We start from the raw sequence: 20,724 nt of genomic DNA on the forward strand, positions 1-20,724 counted from the left end.
GACTATTCATCCATCTCTGTCCCTTAGTCTTTCTGCATAGGTTAGAGTAGCTTAAAACCCCCGAGAAGCCATTTTGAAATCGTATCTTTGTGATTTCTTATTGAACTTCAGATTGAAGATGTTGCAAAGGCTTACAGATTGTCTCTTTAAATGGAACAATGCCTGAAGGTCATTCTTTGATTTGCTCACTTTTTATAAGCAGTTCTTAAATGCCTGCCATATACAGGTGTAGATTCTGGGCAATAGCCAAGATAAAAATCTGACCAGCCTCCATGGAGAAACAAGGCCCTGTAGCTCATGCCTGTACTCACACTCTCATCAAGTCTCTTATTCACTGATCAGCCACTCCATATGTCCATACATCTGCATCACTGGGAGCTCGGAATAGGTATGTGTATAACACCTAAGGGAAAATTGGTATCGAGTGAATGGAAGAAGGAAAGTGAGATTGTCTGGATTTTAGAGGAGTGCTCTTGTCAAATGAGAAACGGATGCTCTGTGGTGTGGGAAGTATTGTTGTCTAAACTAATAGTTGAAAAAAATCAACACAGTGAGCATCATTTTCCATGTGCTGAGGGTAAGAGATGGCAGTCCTCTTTCCTACGGATGTCCCTAGAATGTTTGAGTTACAGAGGTGAAAGCAACTGCTCAAGTTAACACACGGAGTAAATGGAAATGCTGATAGAGTCTATATGTCCTCATCGCTCACCCCTTGCTCCGTACATTCTCCCTCTCTGTCTCTCTTAAGCCAGCGTATATTTTGCTTAATTACTGCTGTCCTCGGGTTGTCTTTTCTATGTGTAATCTTCCACAGTGTTCTGTAAACAAGCTGATGTTTACCTCTACAGGATAAGCAGAGGCCTATCCAAAGTGAAGCCAGGCTTCATCATCCTGCTCCTAGCAAGTGGGTGACCTGAGATCAGATCTGATTTTGATTGACACCAAACTCACTGGTCTTTCCAAATGCCAAAGCAGCCTCATCATTACTGTTGCAGAATATCTTAAAGGAGTATCTGGATGGATGTGTTCAAAGGTGGTTAAATTTAGTTAACTGGGGAAAATTCATACAATGTGCACTTCTAGTTACCTTTAAAAATGGACTAAAATGTTTATAATTATAAGTTATAGGAGGGTCATCCTCTATTCACCACGCTCTTTCATAGTCTATTTGTTCTTCCTTCCTTCAATTTCTCCTTCTGCAGTTTGCTTTACATGACTGTAATCCACAATTTTGACAGTGGTCACCAGAAATTAATTTATAAACATCAATTAAGACATCTGTTCATTCTAACTGCTAGCTTAAACCAACTTGGGTGGTTATTGTGCAAAGTGCTCAGTGCCTAGAGGCCCCCAATATTACAGGTATTACATACAAGACGATGGCTTGAAACTCCCAAGTGAAATAAGGCAGGCAGGTGGCAGTAGTGAATGTGTATTCAGATTCTGTGTATCTGACTCTATCATGGTGGCTGTTCTAAAATAATTTCTACCACTCGAAACCACAGGAGAAAAACATTTTAAGGCCGCCCTAGAACCTGTGCTTGGCTAGAGTAGGTTTCATTTTTATGTTTACTGTTTTCAGAACTAGATTTAGTGGAGCCAGGAAACTGTCCAGTGCTTAAACTGTATCCTTTCCCCCATCATCATTCTCTCCTCTCTGGTACTTTTTTTTTTTTTTTTTTTAATTTTCCTTTTCTGTTTCAGAAAAGAAGAATATTCACCTCATGGTGTAGTTTAAAGCGGAAAATGTAATTTCAAGATGAGGAAGAAGGTGTTCTTCTATCCTTTCAAATCCCTTTCCTAATCGCATATCTTGATCAGTGCCATCAGGACATGTCAATTGTGACATCACAGTACCTATAACCTATACTTCAGAATGAGGAGCTGTGTGTTCGATCCCTAACTTACCTTAGTGATTCCAGATTGCAAGGAAATCATTTCTAGGCTGGCTAGCAGTGTGGATGCTACACCTGTAAAGGTCTGATTTTAAGTTCAAATTGCTGCATTCCACAAATTGCCTGAGTGGGATATGAGCCTGGAAAGCTTTTCTAAGACAGTCCCTATTCAGATCAGCATCCTCTGCCCCAACAAATGTTTCATGTGAGCTAGCTTGGCCTGGATCTCACTGTATATCCAAGGGGGACCTTGAACTGCTGATCTGGTTGCTAGAATTATAGGTGTGCATCAGCATGCCAGTTAATGTGGGGATGGGTATTGAACTTAGAACACTGTACATGCTAGGCAAGTACTTACCAACTGATCTACATCCCCCAACCTATTTTCTCTTTTGTACCACATGATACCCATTGCTGTCCTATCACAATCAAGCCAGTATAACTAGCTCTGGAACCATTAAAGTTTTATTAGGTTTGTCCTGCTATCATTATGCGATGCAATTGGCAGTACTTATTGACGATTCTTATTTTCTGTTCTATGATTTTTATAGTCTGAGTTTATTAAGCGCTCCTGGAATCCAGCCTTCTGGAATTAATTAAAAAAGCCCACTTCTTAGGCAGCATTCTGGCAGAAATGTACATAAAGCTTTTTGTATAATTTATATGCTTTGAATCTCAGTTCCTATGAAAAGAGTTAAATTAACTTACAGTAGCCTAGAATAACCGCTGTTGTCATTGTCCTCTTTAAGAGATTGGCTGGACCATGTTCTCCTTGCCTTCAATCAGCAGTTGTACATTCTGCCTTTTAATGCTGTGCTGCTATTGACTGTCCATGCAACGTTCTGTTTGTACCCTTAAAGATCTATATAGCCATTATTTGTAATCTGGTTTTATGGGCTATGGGAGAGTCATATTCCAACCAGTATTCATATGAATAAGGGGAAAAAAAAGGTTGTTCTCTATACTTTGAGTTCATTTTATAAAGCATTTTTTATTATGGACTTTTAAACACTTGTAAATGGACTGTAGAATGAATTGTGCAATTTTTATTACATTCTAAAGGGACAATAAAGAGTTGGAGAAATCTTCTGCTATAGAAACTTCAGTCACTCTCTAGGTTAAGCTGGGTTTTATACCTTGGTTCAATTCTTAGGTGTCTGCACTCATAGCACAGACTTTTTAGATGAACTCTGGCCATGAGCCTTCTGCCTTTCAGACCCAGCCCTACCTCCCCCTCATGTTGTGGGTTGTTCAGTTTTTGTTGTTTGTTTTTCCAGATATGTCATGGATTACGTTAGAGACCATTGCACACTGCCAAATTTCAGGGTATTATAACCTCACAGCTCCTGAAATAGTGTGCTAATTTCCTGATTACACGTTCCTTCTCCTGTCTAAACTTGAAACGCTGCTAGGTCAAACATTGCATGGTCCCTTTAATGTGAATTAAGCATGTTAGTAATTAACTCAAAGTAACCAATAATGCATATGTGTTACAGTGACGAAGTAAAGAAAAGCACTTCCTCTGTGACTTACTTAGCCAAGAATGAATCCATCTTTGAATTTTTTCATCTCATCTTCCATGTCCATGTCTACTGTCTGTCTATCTGTCCATCTAATATATATGAATCTGAATCTGTGCCTGCCTTAAGGCTGCCTTGTGCATCTGTTTCCTGTGTGTGTGTGTGTGTGTGTGTGTGTGTGTGTGTGTGTGTGTGTGTGTGTGTGTCGTATGACCTTGTGTCTATGTGTGCCTGTTCCAAAGGTCTTTGCTTTCTCTTTACTGAGCAGGATGGAAAGCATCACATGTGGAAAGAATGAGATACATTAATAAACATCTTTAACAGAGTTTTACAAGAGATTAAGTCATTCGCATCAAATGATCTCAACTGACTCAGGCAACAGTACTATAAATGTCATTGTTTATTAACCAATATCCATAAATGTTGTATCCAACATTTATGGTAGATTTCTTTTTAGACGATTGCTTTCAACATCTAAATTTGTTGTATTCAGCAAATGATATATGTGCATAGTTCTACTTAGGAGCTTGCAAGAGTTTGTGACTTCAGATTAAAACTATGCAGTAGTTCAGGCTGTAAAAGCTGACCATATGGAAAATTCAAGACCAGTAAGGCTGGTTGTTATATTGGTTTGTGTTGTTGTTCTTGTTGTTTGAGGCAGGTTTAACAAATAGGTTGATTACACAGTAGGATAGCAGTCTCAAGTCTTAAGTGACCTGAAGCTGTATTATTAACTCTTGTTATCAGGTCTAACCAATGTTTAACCACAGCTGGGTTCTCATTCTATTTGACAAATATTGGTTGGATAAGAGAAGGAAATTCACAATTGGTTTGGGAGGATAGCTCAGTAGGTAATGGATTTATCCCTTAAGTGGGACAATTTGATTTTGAATCCACTGCAACAATATAACCGTCAGGTAACTGTGGCAGCCCACCTGTAATTCTAGTGCAGAGGAGGCAGAACCAAGAGATCCTCAGAGCAGGCTGGCAAGCCGACAAATATCAAGCTCTAGGTTCAAGTGACTTTAAAATCAGCTTTACACAAATATGTACTTGTCAACTGATCTGCATACATGTTTAGAAAATGCATGAAAATATAAATATATGCTCACATACCATACACACATATACAAACAATAACTCAGATGTTAATGTTTTCTAAATTTATATAACAAATAATGTTTCTACTTTATGAAACTGTGTTCCTCTGAAAACAAATAAGCCTGTAAATTCCTACTGGACTTTTGCACTACTCACTGAGGTAAAAACTGTCTATTGAAAACAGAAGGGCAATGAATACACTGGACTTTCATGCCTAGGAGATATGATTTCCATGTAAAATTTGAATTGAGGTTATTTTCTGGAGTCAGAGCCTTTAGAGTGATTATATATACATACATCTCTATATATACATACATATACATATATACATATATGTATATATACACAAATATATATGTATGTCTGTGTGTGTCTGTGTGTCCTTGTATGTCTCTGTGTGTATTCCATTTGTATAATCTATAAGCATATCGAGAGATTTCTTCTGAAAGGAATGTTTCAGATTCAGTGACCAAACATACTTCTGAATAGTTACAGTTTTTATGTGTATTTACTTGTTCATATGCACATTTTCATTTGTCTGTGTGTACATATATTTTTGTATGAATATATGTATGTGTGTAGAAGCCAAAAAGTTGACATCCTGAATCTTCCTTAACTACTCTTCTTGTTCTTTTGAGGAGAGCGGTCTCAGTTACCCTGTTCAGTGACTTCCTGCCAGTGACTGTTCAGCAAGCTCCACAGTTCCGCAGCCTCTACAGCAGCAGCATCGGGATTATAGATGTTTAACAGTGTGCCAGCTTTTTACATAGATGCTTTGGATCTAAACTCAATTTCCTGCTTTGAGGACTTTAACATTCTAGCCATCTCTACAACCTCCTTGACTGCTTGCTATTTAATTAAGATTGGTTTTGTTTGGAAAAGAGAACTTTTGAGAACATTTGCTTCCAAGATTCCAACAAGCTTTAGGTTCTAATAATTAATTATGTATTATAAAGTTCTAATAAGTTGGAGTTCCAAGGTCTTTTTGATGTCTTTTATTTGTTTGATTGGTTTATTTTATTTTGTTTTCTGCCTTTAAATTACAGAATAAGTGTATACCATCTTTGACACTTAGATAACACTGACAGTACTCCTTTTTATTTTCGGATTGTAAATTTTAAGTCTAAAGATAGCGAAGGAAATAGTTTCAAGCAGAGCCTCTTTGCTGTGGGTACATGCTGTTTCAGTCTCGCTGATGGTGAGAATTGAGGGCCTTGCAGCCAGCCATGTCCTGTCATGTTAGCTTTACTTTGCAGGGAAATCAAATCTGGCACCTTTCAATGAACTGTTTTCCCTCTCTCTATAAAAACAGATGGAACCCATTGTGGAGCAAAGAAGGCATGAATCCTATCCTTGGATTACATTCTCTGCCTTAATTGCAGCTTCTCTCCTTCCAACACTTGGTAAAAGTCCTTCTGTAAAGGCAAGAAAGTGCTCTCCTACTGGAAGGTGCTCACATTGAAACAGAATTCATTCTTATTTTTGAGCTCGGCGACTCATAGGACAATCACAATGGCCTATCTCTTTGATACCGAGACATTCTAAGGGAGGGAATGTCTAGGTAGAAGTTTTGCTGGTACTGCTGATTGGTCAGTGTCCTGGGAAACAAGTTGAAGCTATTCTACAGGGGAAAGAGGAGTGGAGCAGGTAGTAGAAAAGAGATTTCTTTGCCTTACTTCTTGAATTATGTTTCTTCTGGGTATTGGGGGGATATATGTGTGATAATTTTAGTGATACTGGTTATATGTAGTCATGATGTTAACTATCACAAAGGGGAATAAATTTTCTGTGTGTGTGTGTGTGTGTGTGTGTGTGTGTGTGTGTGTGTGTTAGTAGGAAAAAGTGGAAGGAAGGATTTCTCTCAAGGTATTCTTATTCTTTTCCTAACATCCCCCTGACCTTTCTTGTGCATTCTCTGGAATTCTCCATTAATCACAAACACTAATTTATACAAGATTTGGAAAATATATTTTGCAGGATATGGAAACTAACATATTTCCAGTTCTTCTACCATATCTAAAATATGGTTTCACAATACAATACATGTGGGAGAATTTCTTAAGAAGGGTGCATTTTCAAATAGCTTAGTACCCAATTTGTGTTTGTGCAATTAATAATTCTGCAGGACTTGCTGTCATTTTCCGATTACCATCTAAAACAGTAGAGCTTTCAACTGTTGGATATATGATGTCTTCACTGACAGACACCATGTATCCAACAGTGTGTCATTTTCACTTGCCTGTCAGTATATGCAGATAGATATCTGAAAAATACTGACTGCAGTATAAAATTTGCTAAGGATTTTTTGACAATAAACTGTAATAGTCCCATCTCCTTCGGGAGATTTTGTACAACAAACATTTATTTCTTAAATATCTTTCAAACTGAACTGTTGTCATTTATAATGTTGCCTCCTGCCAACCTGGCTCCCCTTCCTTTAGCCCCAGTCAGAGTTTTGCTCCAGGATTTAGATGTAGTAAATACTTCTTCTATGACTTCACTTACTGACTCTTATGTTTTCTTTTCTATGACAGATTACTGACTCTGCATAAGCAAGAAATTCCTAGGCTGCTCTACCCTGGCCTGACTTACTATAGAAGAAAGAAGATTTACCTGCCTGGCTGGACTTCTTTAACAGCACTGGGCATCACGCTTTGCTTGTGTCGAAAATCCTTCCTGTTGAGTTGTTTTTGCACATGGAGGACCACTGTGTGAGGGCAACCTAGGCAGATCAGACTGAAGACATCAGAAAGATTGTGTTACCATCTTCCCTCAGATCATTTCCTCTAACAGAAGTTCTAGACTTTGACAGAACCTGGTCCGGTCATTTTGCTTTTGCTTTCTGGTTTTGGCTATTGTTTGTTGTGCTTCTGTTTTTGATTTATTTTTCCCCCATCACATTGCATTTTATTTCTGTCCTTCAGAAATGGGCCTACAGACTACAAAGTGGCCCGGCCGTGGGGCTTTTATCCTCAAATTTTGGCTCATCATTTGCCTGGGACTCTGCTTACAAGTGTCAAAACTCCTGGCCTGCCCTAGTGTATGCCGCTGTGACAGGAACTTTGTCTACTGTAACGAGAGAAGCTTGACCTCAGTGCCTCTTGGGATCCCGGAGGGCGTAACCGTACTCTACCTCCACAACAACCAAATTAATAATGCTGGATTTCCTGCAGAGCTGCACAATGTACAGTCAGTGCACACGGTCTACCTTTACGGCAACCAACTGGATGAGTTCCCCATGAACCTTCCCAAGAATGTCAGAGTTCTCCATCTGCAGGAAAACAACATTCAAACCATCTCTCGGGCTGCTCTCGCTCAGCTCCTCAAGCTGGAAGAACTCCACCTTGACGACAACTCCATATCTACAGTGGGAGTAGAAGACGGAGCATTCCGGGAAGCGATTAGCCTCAAACTGTTGTTTTTATCAAAGAATCACCTGAGTAGTGTGCCTGTTGGGCTTCCTGTAGACTTGCAAGAGCTGAGAGTGGATGAAAACCGAATTGCCGTCATATCAGACATGGCTTTTCAGAACCTCACAAGCTTGGAGCGTCTGATCGTGGATGGAAATCTCCTGACCAACAAGGGCATTGCTGAGGGTACCTTCAGTCATCTCACCAAGCTCAAGGAATTTTCTATAGTCCGGAACTCGCTCTCCCACCCTCCCCCTGATCTCCCAGGTTCGCATCTGATCAGGCTCTACTTGCAGGACAACCAGATAAACCATATCCCTCTGACAGCCTTCGCAAACCTCCGTAAGCTGGAAAGGCTAGATATATCCAACAACCAGCTACGAATGTTAACTCAAGGAGTCTTCGATCATCTCTCCAACCTGAAACAACTCACTGCGCGGAATAACCCTTGGTTTTGTGACTGCAGCATTAAATGGGTCACAGAATGGCTCAAATATATCCCTTCTTCTCTCAACGTGCGTGGTTTCATGTGCCAAGGTCCTGAGCAAGTCCGCGGGATGGCTGTCAGGGAGTTGAATATGAATCTTTTGTCTTGTCCCACCACAACTCCTGGCCTACCTGTCTTTACCCCAGCTCCAAGTACCATTTCTCCAACAACTCAGTCTCCTACTCTTTCTGTTCCAAGCCCCAGCAGAGGCTCTGTGCCTCCAGCTCCTACCCCATCGAAACTTCCCACCATCCCTGACTGGGATGGCAGAGAAAGAGTGACCCCACCTATTTCTGAAAGGATCCAACTTAACATCCACTTTGTTAATGATACTTCGATTCAAGTCAGCTGGCTGTCTCTCTTTACTGTGATGGCCTACAAACTGACATGGGTGAAAATGGGCCACAGTCTCGTAGGGGGCATCGTGCAGGAACGAATTGTCAGTGGTGAGAAGCAACACCTGAGCTTGGTTAATTTAGAGCCCAGATCCACGTATAGGATTTGTTTAGTGCCGCTGGATGCGTTCAACTACCGCACCGTGGAAGACACCATCTGTTCTGAGGCTACCACCCATGCCTCTTATTTGAACAACGGCAGCAACACTGCTTCTAGCCACGAGCAGACAACCTCCCACAGTATGGGCTCCCCTTTTCTGCTCGCGGGCTTGATTGGGGGTGCAGTGATTTTTGTGCTCGTGGTCTTGCTCAGCGTCTTTTGCTGGCACATGCACAAAAAGGGACGCTACACCTCCCAGAAGTGGAAATACAACCGGGGCCGACGGAAAGACGACTATTGTGAAGCAGGTACCAAAAAAGACAACTCTATCTTGGAGATGACAGAAACAAGTTTTCAGATTGTCTCCTTAAATAATGATCAGCTCCTTAAAGGAGATTTCAGACTGCAGCCCATTTATACCCCAAATGGGGGCATTAATTACACAGACTGCCACATCCCCAACAACATGAGATACTGCAACAGCAGTGTGCCAGATCTGGAACATTGCCATACGTAACAGCCTAGAGGTCCAGCATTAGAAAGGAGGACACAACCAAACACGCAAGAACACACATCCGTGTGCACATAAAGACACGCAAATTACATTTGATAAATGTTACTCAGATGCATTTGTGCATTTGAATACTCTGTAATTTATACGGTGTACTATATAATGGGATTTAAAAAAAAAAGTGCTATCTTTTCTATTTCAAGTTAATTACAAACAGTTTTGTAACTCTTTGCTTTTTAAAATTTAAAAAAAAAATGTTGCTGAAGTACTGTACGGGGTTGTACAATGAGAACCCAATGCCAAGGCAGAAGAATGAGCGAATCATCCTTAAGATTAACCACTTCGCTGTTGAGGCTGTCAGAACAAATTCCTTTCCTAGAGCTGATAGTCATATGAAAGGATAATGTCAGATGGGCTCATCAGAGTATGAGGGATAGTGTGAGTAAAGAAAGAATGGCCTAGTTATTTCTATGTTTTCTATACCTCCTGGAAGACACAGTTTGTAGAAAAAATCTATACTATAATAATCAAGGTAGTTTCTCCAGTTTGACTGAGTGCAGGAACTAGCACATGACGAGGAAGCCAGTTCCCATGAGATAAGTTAGGCCTACTTGACCAAATCAAGGAAACTGAGAGATTTGAAATGTCCTTAAAGCTCCACGGTTGGCTTTCTGACTGTGAACTTGAAAATCACTCTTCAGGCTTCCCTGGCCTTACGTGATAACAGATTGGAAACCTGAGTCTCATTCTTGTTGTCTTCGGGGACCAGTATGATCAGTTCTAGAAAGAAAATTCCCCTTAAAACTGTCACTGTTCAAATCACATGTCAGGTTGAATCCTATCCAACAGAGTTATATTCTAGAATAATTTTTTAGAAGAGGCTAATAAAAATAATGGGAAGAATTATATTGAGTGAAATTATTTTTGATAACAAAAATTATTTGGGTATATTCACTGAGGCTATATCAACATGATATTTAGACCAACAAAGGAACAGTGTTCAGAATCTATTATGAGAATATGTTGATTTAAAAAGTACTAATGACATTTAGACCAAAATATTGGTGGTTCTCTTTCACTGTGTCAATGGACTTTGTTAGTATCACGTTGAAATAGCTTGAATTAATACCTATATTCTCCCTCAAATTCTTGTCTTCCGATCATCTTGCATATATTTTTTTGTGATTAAGTTGTATATGCCATCTTTGCCCCATGCCCCCACTGAATATTTCAAAGAAAAATATGGATGCAAATTTTGGTTGCACAAAATATTCTTGGTGTATTTTTGCATATTAAAGTCCATATTACCATTCCTTACCAATGATTCTGTGAAGGCACCCAAGCTGGCCAAACCAGTGCGTATTGTTAAAAGCAATACTATGTTTTCATTTTGAATTAACTTTGCTCCTGTTCCACACAGAAATTCCATTTGTTTCTTTTAGATTGTGGATCCTCCTCTAATTTGGTAATTATGGAATGATAATTAACCCTTTGGTAAAAGACTACCCGTGAAAATGAGTAAGTCAGAGAATGAAAGTTTCCCCAAATCATGGCAGACTAGGGCCAAAAGCAGAGGGCATGGTAGGAGAGAAATACATTAATGGTTGATGCTAGATATTTTTGAAGCAAATCCATTTTCAGGAAACATGCATAATTTGTCCTAATTCTTGCCATCACATAGGTGTAGAAGGGCTATAGACTACATGTACTGTCTAAAGAAATTCACCCGTGGGGACTTTTTTTTCCAAAGTCACTTTTAGGCATTTCATTTTCTGCTCCTTTAAATCATCCTCCACTTTAGAGACTCATGAAATCAACGTAGTACTCTTCTTGCTTTCTCTCTCTCTCTAAGCAAAATAAAACTGTGATGTGTCTTCTTGTAAAATTTAGGTACACAATGCTATGCAAGCTTTTCTTTATAGTGAGAGCTTTATTTTCGTTAATAATATACCCCAACTTACATGTTTTAATCTCCCTCATCCCTCAGAATAGGCAGAAAAACATAACTGCAGTGATAATGTTATAGACAAAAGCATTAAAACTGTGCAGTCAGTAGACCTGAACATAGTTATGAATTAATTTACTTAATTCTAAAATGACTCAGGTTTCCACTTTAGTCTATTAGCTCAAGGGTTTGGGCTGTTGGTTTCTGTAAAAACTAGGTTCACACAGTGAAGGGATAAGACCATCTGGAACAATGATCAGTGTAGCGTTACAGCATCTAAAACCAGGACAGTAACATGGGGCTCTATGTGTTAGCTGGATGTTTCCCTTTCAATGTCCTCGCACCTCTCACTTTGTAGGTAAAACTGTGTGCTGAAAATATAATGGTACTTTGATTATTTTGAGGATTCTTATTTTGATATATAAGAAGAAAATCATTATTGTCTCTTGGTATTGCATATTTAACTCCCAGTGGTATTTGGGACTGTGGAAATGTCTTTTCTTTGTCCCAAGATGAACAAGAGTGGAGAGATTCCCACAATATTATATGGTGTCCACATCACGATTGGGAGTCCAAGTGCTACTGGGGAGGGCCAGTCATGTGCAACATTTAGGGTGCTCTCAAAATTGCTCTGGTAGAAGGTATTTCTGAAACTGTGTCTTTATTTTGATCTCATAAACAACATGGGAAGGGCATCTGCCATGAAAATCAGACACCTATCCATAGTACTGTGCTTGAGGGACTCGCTTACATTGGATTAGAAATCACCTCATGGAATGTATGAAAATCTGAAAAAAGCAAATGGCCAGCAGTCCTTACTGGATGGCATTTTGGCTGTCATCTTTAATCAGGATACTACATTCCACAGTTACATCTCCTCTGATTTTGGTCCTTTCTCAACCTCATCATTACTTATTTTGAGGTAATTAGTCAAGAGTCAAAGTTGAGTTGATCCCATATTTTGTCTACCCCTTGTCTGCCCAGTGACTTTACTTGCACAGAGGACATTGCAAAAGGCAAAGCAAAGCATGATCATACAGATGTTATTGGTAGTTAAATGGAAGGTGGTCACCAATACTTTTTTGCTTATAGAGATGCATTTGACCCTGGGGAGGTTCTGGGTTTCACTTAAACACTGCCATATGCATTGGACAGGTAGTACAACACATGCGTCAATCACAGACAGGCATGAGTGACAAGAGTGTTCTCTGCTTAATTATGATATAAGTGGAAAAAATCCTCCCTTGTGAGAAATAATGCTATTTGTAATTTTCCAGATGTTTGTTGATACAATATTAGACATTTTCTCTCAAGAGTAAAATCAAAATCTGTAATATCAACTTTTTGATAAAAAATGTATTAATGGCATAGATAATATTACAGCTTTGGGTTTGTTTTTGGTTTTGTTTTGTTTTTTTTTTTGAACAATGGAGGTCATAATGGTCTTAGGCATGGCACACAGCCAGAACTTCTTTCTCCCCTTGAGAAAACTTAGCTCTTCATGTGAGGGGAGCAACTATTCTAAACACAAGGCAGCACTGTTTAATTCAGAGGCAGGTGCCACACTGGATCAGCAAACGTCAGCTGCAGCATCCCCTGCAGCTTTGAACAGTGGAGTGGTTAATTTCCACTGATGTCTTTGTTTATAGCATTTATCTCTGACTTATCAAAAGAGGATATTAGATGTTGCTTTAGAACTAGAGGATAAAATATCAGCGCGTAACTTGCTTTTTTTTCCCAACTGAATGGGAAAGCAAAACAGAAGAGTTCCCAACACAAAAATAGTCTTTACACAAAACAACTCTCAATTCTTAGCCTTGCCAAACTTTGCTGTTTTAAAAGTTAAAGTAAGGAAGGAAAGGAAGCTGTATCTACACCCCTTTCCAGTTTCATCAGCGGGATTCAAGGAATAGTTGGCAACAACGACGCTTTTCACTGATTGTGGGGGAAACATTTGTACACAGTATAATGCTGTTTTAGCAAACCAGGCTGTTTTGTTATAGTATTTGGTTTTCTAGCTGCACATCGACCAGAAGAGCACAAACCAAGACCATAGCAACAGGCATTTTAAAATTAATATAAAACATGCAAAATCATGCATACACATACATTGGAGTGTTTGTAAAGGTGTCTATGGGATGTAAGATTTGTAACTAGTTATGGCAAAATGAGGCTCCACCACTGTATACCCTCCTAGGATGACATTTCTGAACTGGTAACTCTGATGATCTGTTACTGTTTGAATCCTATGTTGACTTAATTCTGGTTTGTGTTTAGTGTGTTTCTCTGACAAGGGACTGCAAGGGGCTGGAAGATTCTGTGTCGTTGCATCCTCGGAGACCTACCATGTTGCACACTTTGTTAACTACAAACTTCACTCTACACTATACAGTACCTTGTTGATATATTCAGTAAAGGCTTATTTTAAAAGAAAACCTATTGTGTTTATCTGAGTAAATTCATCTGAATATAACTTGTACTCATACTGCAATGTAAATGGAAAATGAGAAATCTTTTCATACAAAAACATGCCAGAGGGGAAGCAGTTTGTCAAGCATTCATGTCCTCCTACTATTAACCTCTGTTTTCAGATAGTAGTGCTTTTTGTGTAAGAGGTTAATGTGATAGTCTAATGTTCCTTCCTTTTTTCCCCACTGAAATAGTTTTAGAAAATTTTATTGTATCCAAATCACCACACAAAGAACAGGATTTGGGATTTGAGAAATACAAATAGACACACATAACTAATATGTATACAATACAGATTTATCTGTCTTTCACAATATACCCTGCTCATTTTGAACATTAACTTTGAGAATTCTTGTCCCTCCTATTATGTATTCCTTGCTGGATATTCATCTGTACTTTTTGATGGATACTCAACATAGGGCATCTACTCATGTAACTCCATTTGATTCTAGTTAGACTTCTAAAAGTCTTCCAGAATTCCTTTCTCCAACACTTGACCATTTCACTACTGATGTATTTGACATGGGACATATTAGTCAGGAAATAGAATTATAACTTTTAAGTTAAACACCATCACTAATCCAGGACCTCAACTGGATAGTTAACTGTGAAAGCCAGTGTTAGCCATCAATTTATAATACTTTGAAACTTTACATAAAATACTGTAATTGCTAATCTTGGTTATTTTTGACAAGAATTACCTACTTTACTGTACATAGGCTCTCAGACAATAAGAACCATTCATTTAGTGGTATTTATTAAGGTTGTCATTCACTGTTCTAGGCTCTAGGGCTACTTCAGAGCCTTTGTAAAAGTACAATGCAATCTTAGATAAATCAACCTTCATTTCTAGCCCACTGGAAATCTCTGTACCCAACATATTTACTCCTGACCTACTTTCTACAGGACCAGGTTATGTTCAACTCTGTTAGATCCAGAGAAGAATGATCTTGCAATTTAGGAACCTTTTCTAAGACACTCTGATAACAGTATGCACATATTAGTAAAGGAGTTACATCTATCTATGGGGAAGATGATGCATTTGTCATAAGGTGTCATTAATTGTTGCAAAGTGATAGGATGGCAAGTGGAGGGTGATAAGTGGGGGCTCAGTTGGAATTAAGATTTTAAATTGAAAGCAAAATTTTGAATTTTATTTGCAAATTACACATACAACCTATTATATTTCTATTAAGAACCAGAAAAGGAATCAATCAAATTTAATAAACATACCTGAGAAGTATAAAGAACACATAAACATAAATTCTTCTCCCCTCCCCCATCTCTTACTCTACCCCATTGTGCCTTTGAGATATCCATGTAAGGTCAGTTCTCAGCCATTTCTCAAAGTTTAGAACTGTATCTCAAGAGAAGCTCAGTGCTTGGTCCATAATCCCAAGTGCTGTGGATGATGGAGTCAGAACTTAGCTTCCAGAGAGACTACACAGAATCTTCACTACACTGACTACCCTTAAGTTTGACCTTCAGGATAAAATATTAGTTCTTTTAAGAGTTTCGATGATCCAACTTTTGCAGGGTTTCGGTGTATGCCAATATTAACTCCTGTGTCTAGATGGACACATTGCTATTTCCTTTGGAAAGGTAATTCTCATAATTTAGGCTGAGACTGAAGGAAGGACCATCCAGAGACTGCCCCACCCGGGGATCCATCTCATAAACAACCACCAAACCCAGACTCTATGGCAGATGCCAACAAGATTTTGCTGACAAGACTCTGATATATCTGTCTCCTGTGAGGCTATGCCAGTGCCTGGCAAATACAGAAGTGGATGCTCACAGTTATCTATTGAATGGAACACAGAGTCTTCAATGAAGGAGTTAGAGAATGTACCCAAGAAGCTGAAGGGGTCTGCAACCCTGTAGGAGGAACAACAATATGAAGTACCCCCAGAGCTCATGTCTCTAGCTGCATATGTAGCAGAGGATGGCCTAGTCGGCCATCAATGGGAGGAGAGGCTCTTGGTCTTGCGAAGATTATATGCCCCAGTGTAGGGGAATGCCAGGTCCAGGAAGAGGGAGTGTGTGGGTTGAGGAGCAGGAGTTGGGGGAAAGGTATAGGGGATTTTTGAAAGGAAATTAAGAAAGGGGATAGCATTTGAAATGTAAATGAAGAAAATATCTGATAAAAAAGAAAAAATAAACCTCCACATTGGGGTAATATTTTGCTAGTGATATAAAACATAGTTTTCGAGTTTGTTAATCTCCATGGATTGGCATTACCAGCCATTTTTGCTTTAGTTTTATTATCATCATCCTTTGCTGATAAGTTTGGGTACTGACTTGTACAACAGTATAAAGAAGTTAATATGTTTGTATCGAAATCTTTCCTGGAAACTGCAAGTATTTGACAAATGACCCAGATTCTCCGTGTTTCTACATCCTTTAAGAGCTCAAACATACATAGGTATGTTTAAATTATCATTCACAGGTGCTGTTCATTCCAGCATTTGAGCTTTTCAAATTTGCTTTTCCCTCTCCTGTCCTCTGTCTTCAGATTCCTTCAGGTTTTCCTACACACTGCAAGGAAACAGTCCTTAGACAATGCCTAAGTAGGACATAGTCTTGCTTTTAAATTCTGTTGCCTTCACTTTGTGAGATAAAGGTCAAAGGTCGACCTTGTTGAAGTCAGATCTCTCCTGTCAACATGTAAGTCTGGGAATTGAACTCAGGACATCAGGGTTGGCAGCAAAAGCTTTGACATGCATATCCATCTTTCTAGCCATTGCAATGTTATTAATTTTTTTTGATGGAATTGTTTTACTCTTATATTCTAGATACCCTGGAAATCTTCAACATATTCTATCAATTCTTCCAGCCTGTCCGTTGCTGAGTAAACTTCCAGACCCCTGATATGTTCCATCTGCTTTGTCAGTTTTAAATCTAAAATGCCTCCCATGAATGGAAGCTTGAACCATGTGAGGTAGCCCTACTCAAACAGCTGAAAATGAATGTCCTTCATATAATGAAGGAAAATAGTTCCCCTCCCTCAAAAAAGTCCTTGATTACCCCTTAATATGTATTTTATAGATTTTTTGTGGTCATATATCTGATTTGAATCACGATATGACAGTAGAGTGAAATGAGTGAACAGGTGATATGGATTTAAAAACTTCATTTTATTCAAATTCCTGAGCCAGTTTTGGACATGGAGGCATATACAGGAATTCTTACTTTTAATTAACTTGCAATAAAGTGACATGATCATGAAAAGCCCACAAAGCACCAGTCTCCATGAAGTCAAACATTCTGAAAGTTTGGGTGGTAAAATCAATTTTATCCATTTGAAAATTAGAAGTAGATATTCCTTGTATTTCAAGCAGTAAACTCAGACCAGATCATCACTATTCACTGTTATAGCCCAGAAGAAAATGCAAAATCTTATAGGTTCATACTGTAGCATCTTACTTTCAGGTATGGAGATTCTATAATCCTTCCTAGAAACAACTTCTCCCTACAGAAAGAATCATTAGTGGTAATTAACAACTCAGACTCAAAATCTATCTGATTAGCTTTAGAAATTTGACCATGCTACTAACTAGCCAACTATCCTAAGTAATAGGTTGCATTTGAAGCTATCCATTTCCTCTTATATAAATAAGAATAATACTCTGCAAATGCCAACCTCTAGAACAGTGTGGCCCAGTATTTGGTCCTAAAAAAATCACCAAACGAATTACATTAAGCTTTATGTTGTATGGTTTTTGCTGACTTGTTCCATACAATTTCTTCAATACATCCATTATTTTTTATGAAAATTAAACTTTAGAGTAATTGACAATTCTATGTAGATGGTATCTATGTAAAGGTAGCTGAATTTCAAATCCAACTTAACTGCACAACTGTCAGCATCACAGATAGGTTTTCATGGCCCTAATGTTTTTATTACTTTGAAAGAGAATGAAGAAGTGATTTGTTTCATAATAGCATACAGAACAGCAGGTTCTCTCCTTCTTGGTGAGGCAAGAACAATTGAACAACTGTTGAGTGAAGGAAGAACACACCGCTTTGTACCTGTAACTTATTCCCTCTTGTGTGCAGAATGACAATAAGTGTGTTTATTATTGAAAGTCAGTTCAACATCTGTAAGCATCATACATCACTAAAATGGAATATTCAGAAGATACTAAAATACAAAGGGCATGATTTAAAAGGCAATGCATTTGCCTTAAATCTGCAAGTTTTTTTTTTTTTTTTTTTTTTTATTTACCATGCTCAGGGGCAGACCTATTGCCTTCATTAAGCTGTACTCTGAATTCCACAGAAATCTAGTTTATATGAATTCATGGTACTTTATGCTACCATTCCAGCATCATAATATGTAAATCTACTCTTGGATTACAATGACTAGGCAGACACACCCAAAGGAAACAGAGAAATGTGAGCTGCCACTTGACAGCCAGGAATCAAATATTTTTCCTCTATAAACAATAAGCCATCTCTTCAGTCCTTGTGATATTATTTTTATTTCTTCTTACTATCTTATTCTTTGTCAGTGTAAGCAAATAGACTCAATTCATCTTTCTCACCATAGTTTTTATCAGCAACCTTTTCCCTGATATTTTCTCTTTTCTTAAAAAAAAAAAGGAGAAAGACAGACACTTCATTCATTCATGGAAATTATTTTTTATTCCCATCCTTAATTTCATTGTACAATTGGTTTTAAGGAAATTATTTGACATGTATCCAAGGAAACCATCATTATGGAATTCAATAGAACCAACCTCTATTCTCTTTGGATAAGTATTGACTAGCTGGCCCTCAGTTCTTTGTGTTATATTACCTTCTTTACTGACCCTCACTAGCAAGAAAATGGTCAATTGCATAGTCTTTCTGAGCAAGAAGAAGGTGGAGTCAAAAAAAAATGTAGTGGCTTTCAATCCCATAGGAACAAAAGAACCAATCTATAGAGTCTTAGACTACTTCATGAAGTGCTAACCTATTCAAACATGACAGACCTCTTTAATTCTGAGAAGAAAGCTATCTACAACTAGGTTCAGATCACTGCCAGGGCTTGCACTAATGTGAATCAGGAGCACATTTATACTCTGGACTCATCTAGGTCAGAGGAATTCAATTACCTCCACAATAACAGCCCACCACAGTGCCTGACACATACCCAATGCACAGTAATGTTGGCTACTTTGGAAAATGTATGGAATTGGTATCCAGAATTTTATTCACTATACACGAGTTATCTGTTGAACCATGGGTATGGCCACTTATTTTAGTCATTGTCAAAAGCACAAGAGCTTGTTGCCGTCTCAGATGTCCTGTTGGGTTTAAATTCTGCTTCAATCGTGTTATTTTCTGTGAAATTTAGCTTCTGTGTGTTTATTTTGTGTACTGTATTGAGAAAACAGACAAAAAAAAAGTAACAAACAAAACAACTGAGGAAGATGCATAGAGGAAATATACGTACAATTGTCAAGCAGTCAGTTCTACTCATTTTATTTTAAAGCCCAGCATGTTGAGCATTATCCTGAAGCAGTTGCTAAGCAATTAAGAGTATTTACTGCTCCTAGAGAGAACCCACATCAGGAGGTTCACAACCATCTGAAAATGTAGTTCCAGTGCATCTGTTTCCCTCTTCCAGCCAGCACAGGTACCTGCACACATGTGGTAAATGTAAACTACTAGAGGCATACACATATATAAAATTTAAAAAAATAATAACTTTAAACAATTTAGGCAAGTAACATACATACTCGTGAACAACAGGAGCAATTTGAATCTCAACTGTGACTTTGATTTCATGTATGATTTTTCAATACTCCCAAGGCTCCATTGCCTCATACATGGGATAAGATATTCATACTTCTGTGGGTTTACTAGAGGAAATGGCAAGAAGTGAGCGACAAGCATTACAGCTAAAACCTGAAAACATATGTGGAGAAAAACAACTGGAAACACTGCATTACTTCAGATAAAAATTAGATAACTAAGGAGAAATATTTATAAAACACAGAGTAAAACTTCATTTGAGTTTTCTAAAATGCTGAATTTGTCTTCTATTTCTGCAAGTCTATGATGTTAGAAGCTAGCAATTCTTTCATATTTAGAGAAATAAAATTATGAGAATAATATGAAGGATAATATTACATCATAAGCAGCATGTGATTTAGAATAAATAGGACATCTTTCAACACCACCTCCCAGACTCCATCCCCTAAATCTGGAAACAATACTTTTTTTTCTTTTAAATAAGAGAATGCATTCTCAGAATAATTAGGTTATTCTTCTCCAACATCTTCAGTAACATTGATAAAAACTACTTTGAAACAGATAACAATGAGATGCTAATTACAAAATTTTAGACTTAAAATAGTTGTCTTTAAACAGCCTTCTCATGATCATATCACACACCTGGAGAAATAATAAAACATTTTTTTATAAAGGATGTTTATATAATGTAGACTTTCTAATAATTTATAATTGTCTAACAACTGAGATTTTAAATGGATTGCTTTTAAATATCCAATTGGAAAGGTATCATTAGGACTGAAATTGAAGTATTACCTATTCATTAACAAGAAATCATTTATATTTCTAATTTACTAGCTCATGTTATGAAATTTTAAAATTTTAATTCTTCAAGAAAATTTGATAAAAGAAAGCCAGATTATTAAAATAATATTTTAAGCATGCATAAATATTATGCTTTCTCTATGTAGAGCTAATAAAGGAATTAACATAGAGAATTTAATAAAAGTATTTAGTGACACTTTTATTGCAAACATTAAAATTCTAATAAGCAGTGTAGGAACATGAATATTGCAACATAATGGCAGGAAATCAAAGGTGGCATCACCAGGGTGAAAAGGTGCCACATCCTATTAATCTCAACTAATTCTTCATAGTGGTAGAAAATTA

General features: G+C 37.9%; 1 protein-coding gene across 3 annotated transcripts in view; it reads left to right on the forward strand.

Moving 5' to 3' along the window:
- Positions 1–13,793, forward strand: part of Flrt2 (fibronectin leucine rich transmembrane protein 2) — a 93,813-nt gene extending 80,020 nt beyond the window's left edge. For 2 of the 3 annotated variants that reach the window (XM_029540607.1, XM_021201701.2), the window contains one exon: positions 7,051–13,793. In XM_029540607.1, the coding sequence (XP_029396467.1) occupies positions 7,443–9,425 (1,983 nt within the window). In that variant the 5' untranslated portion in view covers positions 7,051–7,442 and the 3' untranslated portion in view covers positions 9,426–13,793. The remainder of the gene's footprint in view (positions 1–7,050) is intronic. The other variant, XM_021201700.2, reaches the window with a different exon arrangement.
- The last annotated feature ends 6,931 nt before the right edge of the window (positions 13,794–20,724 follow it).

This window comes from Mus pahari, chromosome 7 (assembly GCF_900095145.1).
Source record: "Mus pahari chromosome 7, PAHARI_EIJ_v1.1, whole genome shotgun sequence".
NCBI lineage: Eukaryota > Metazoa > Chordata > Mammalia > Rodentia > Muridae > Mus > Mus pahari.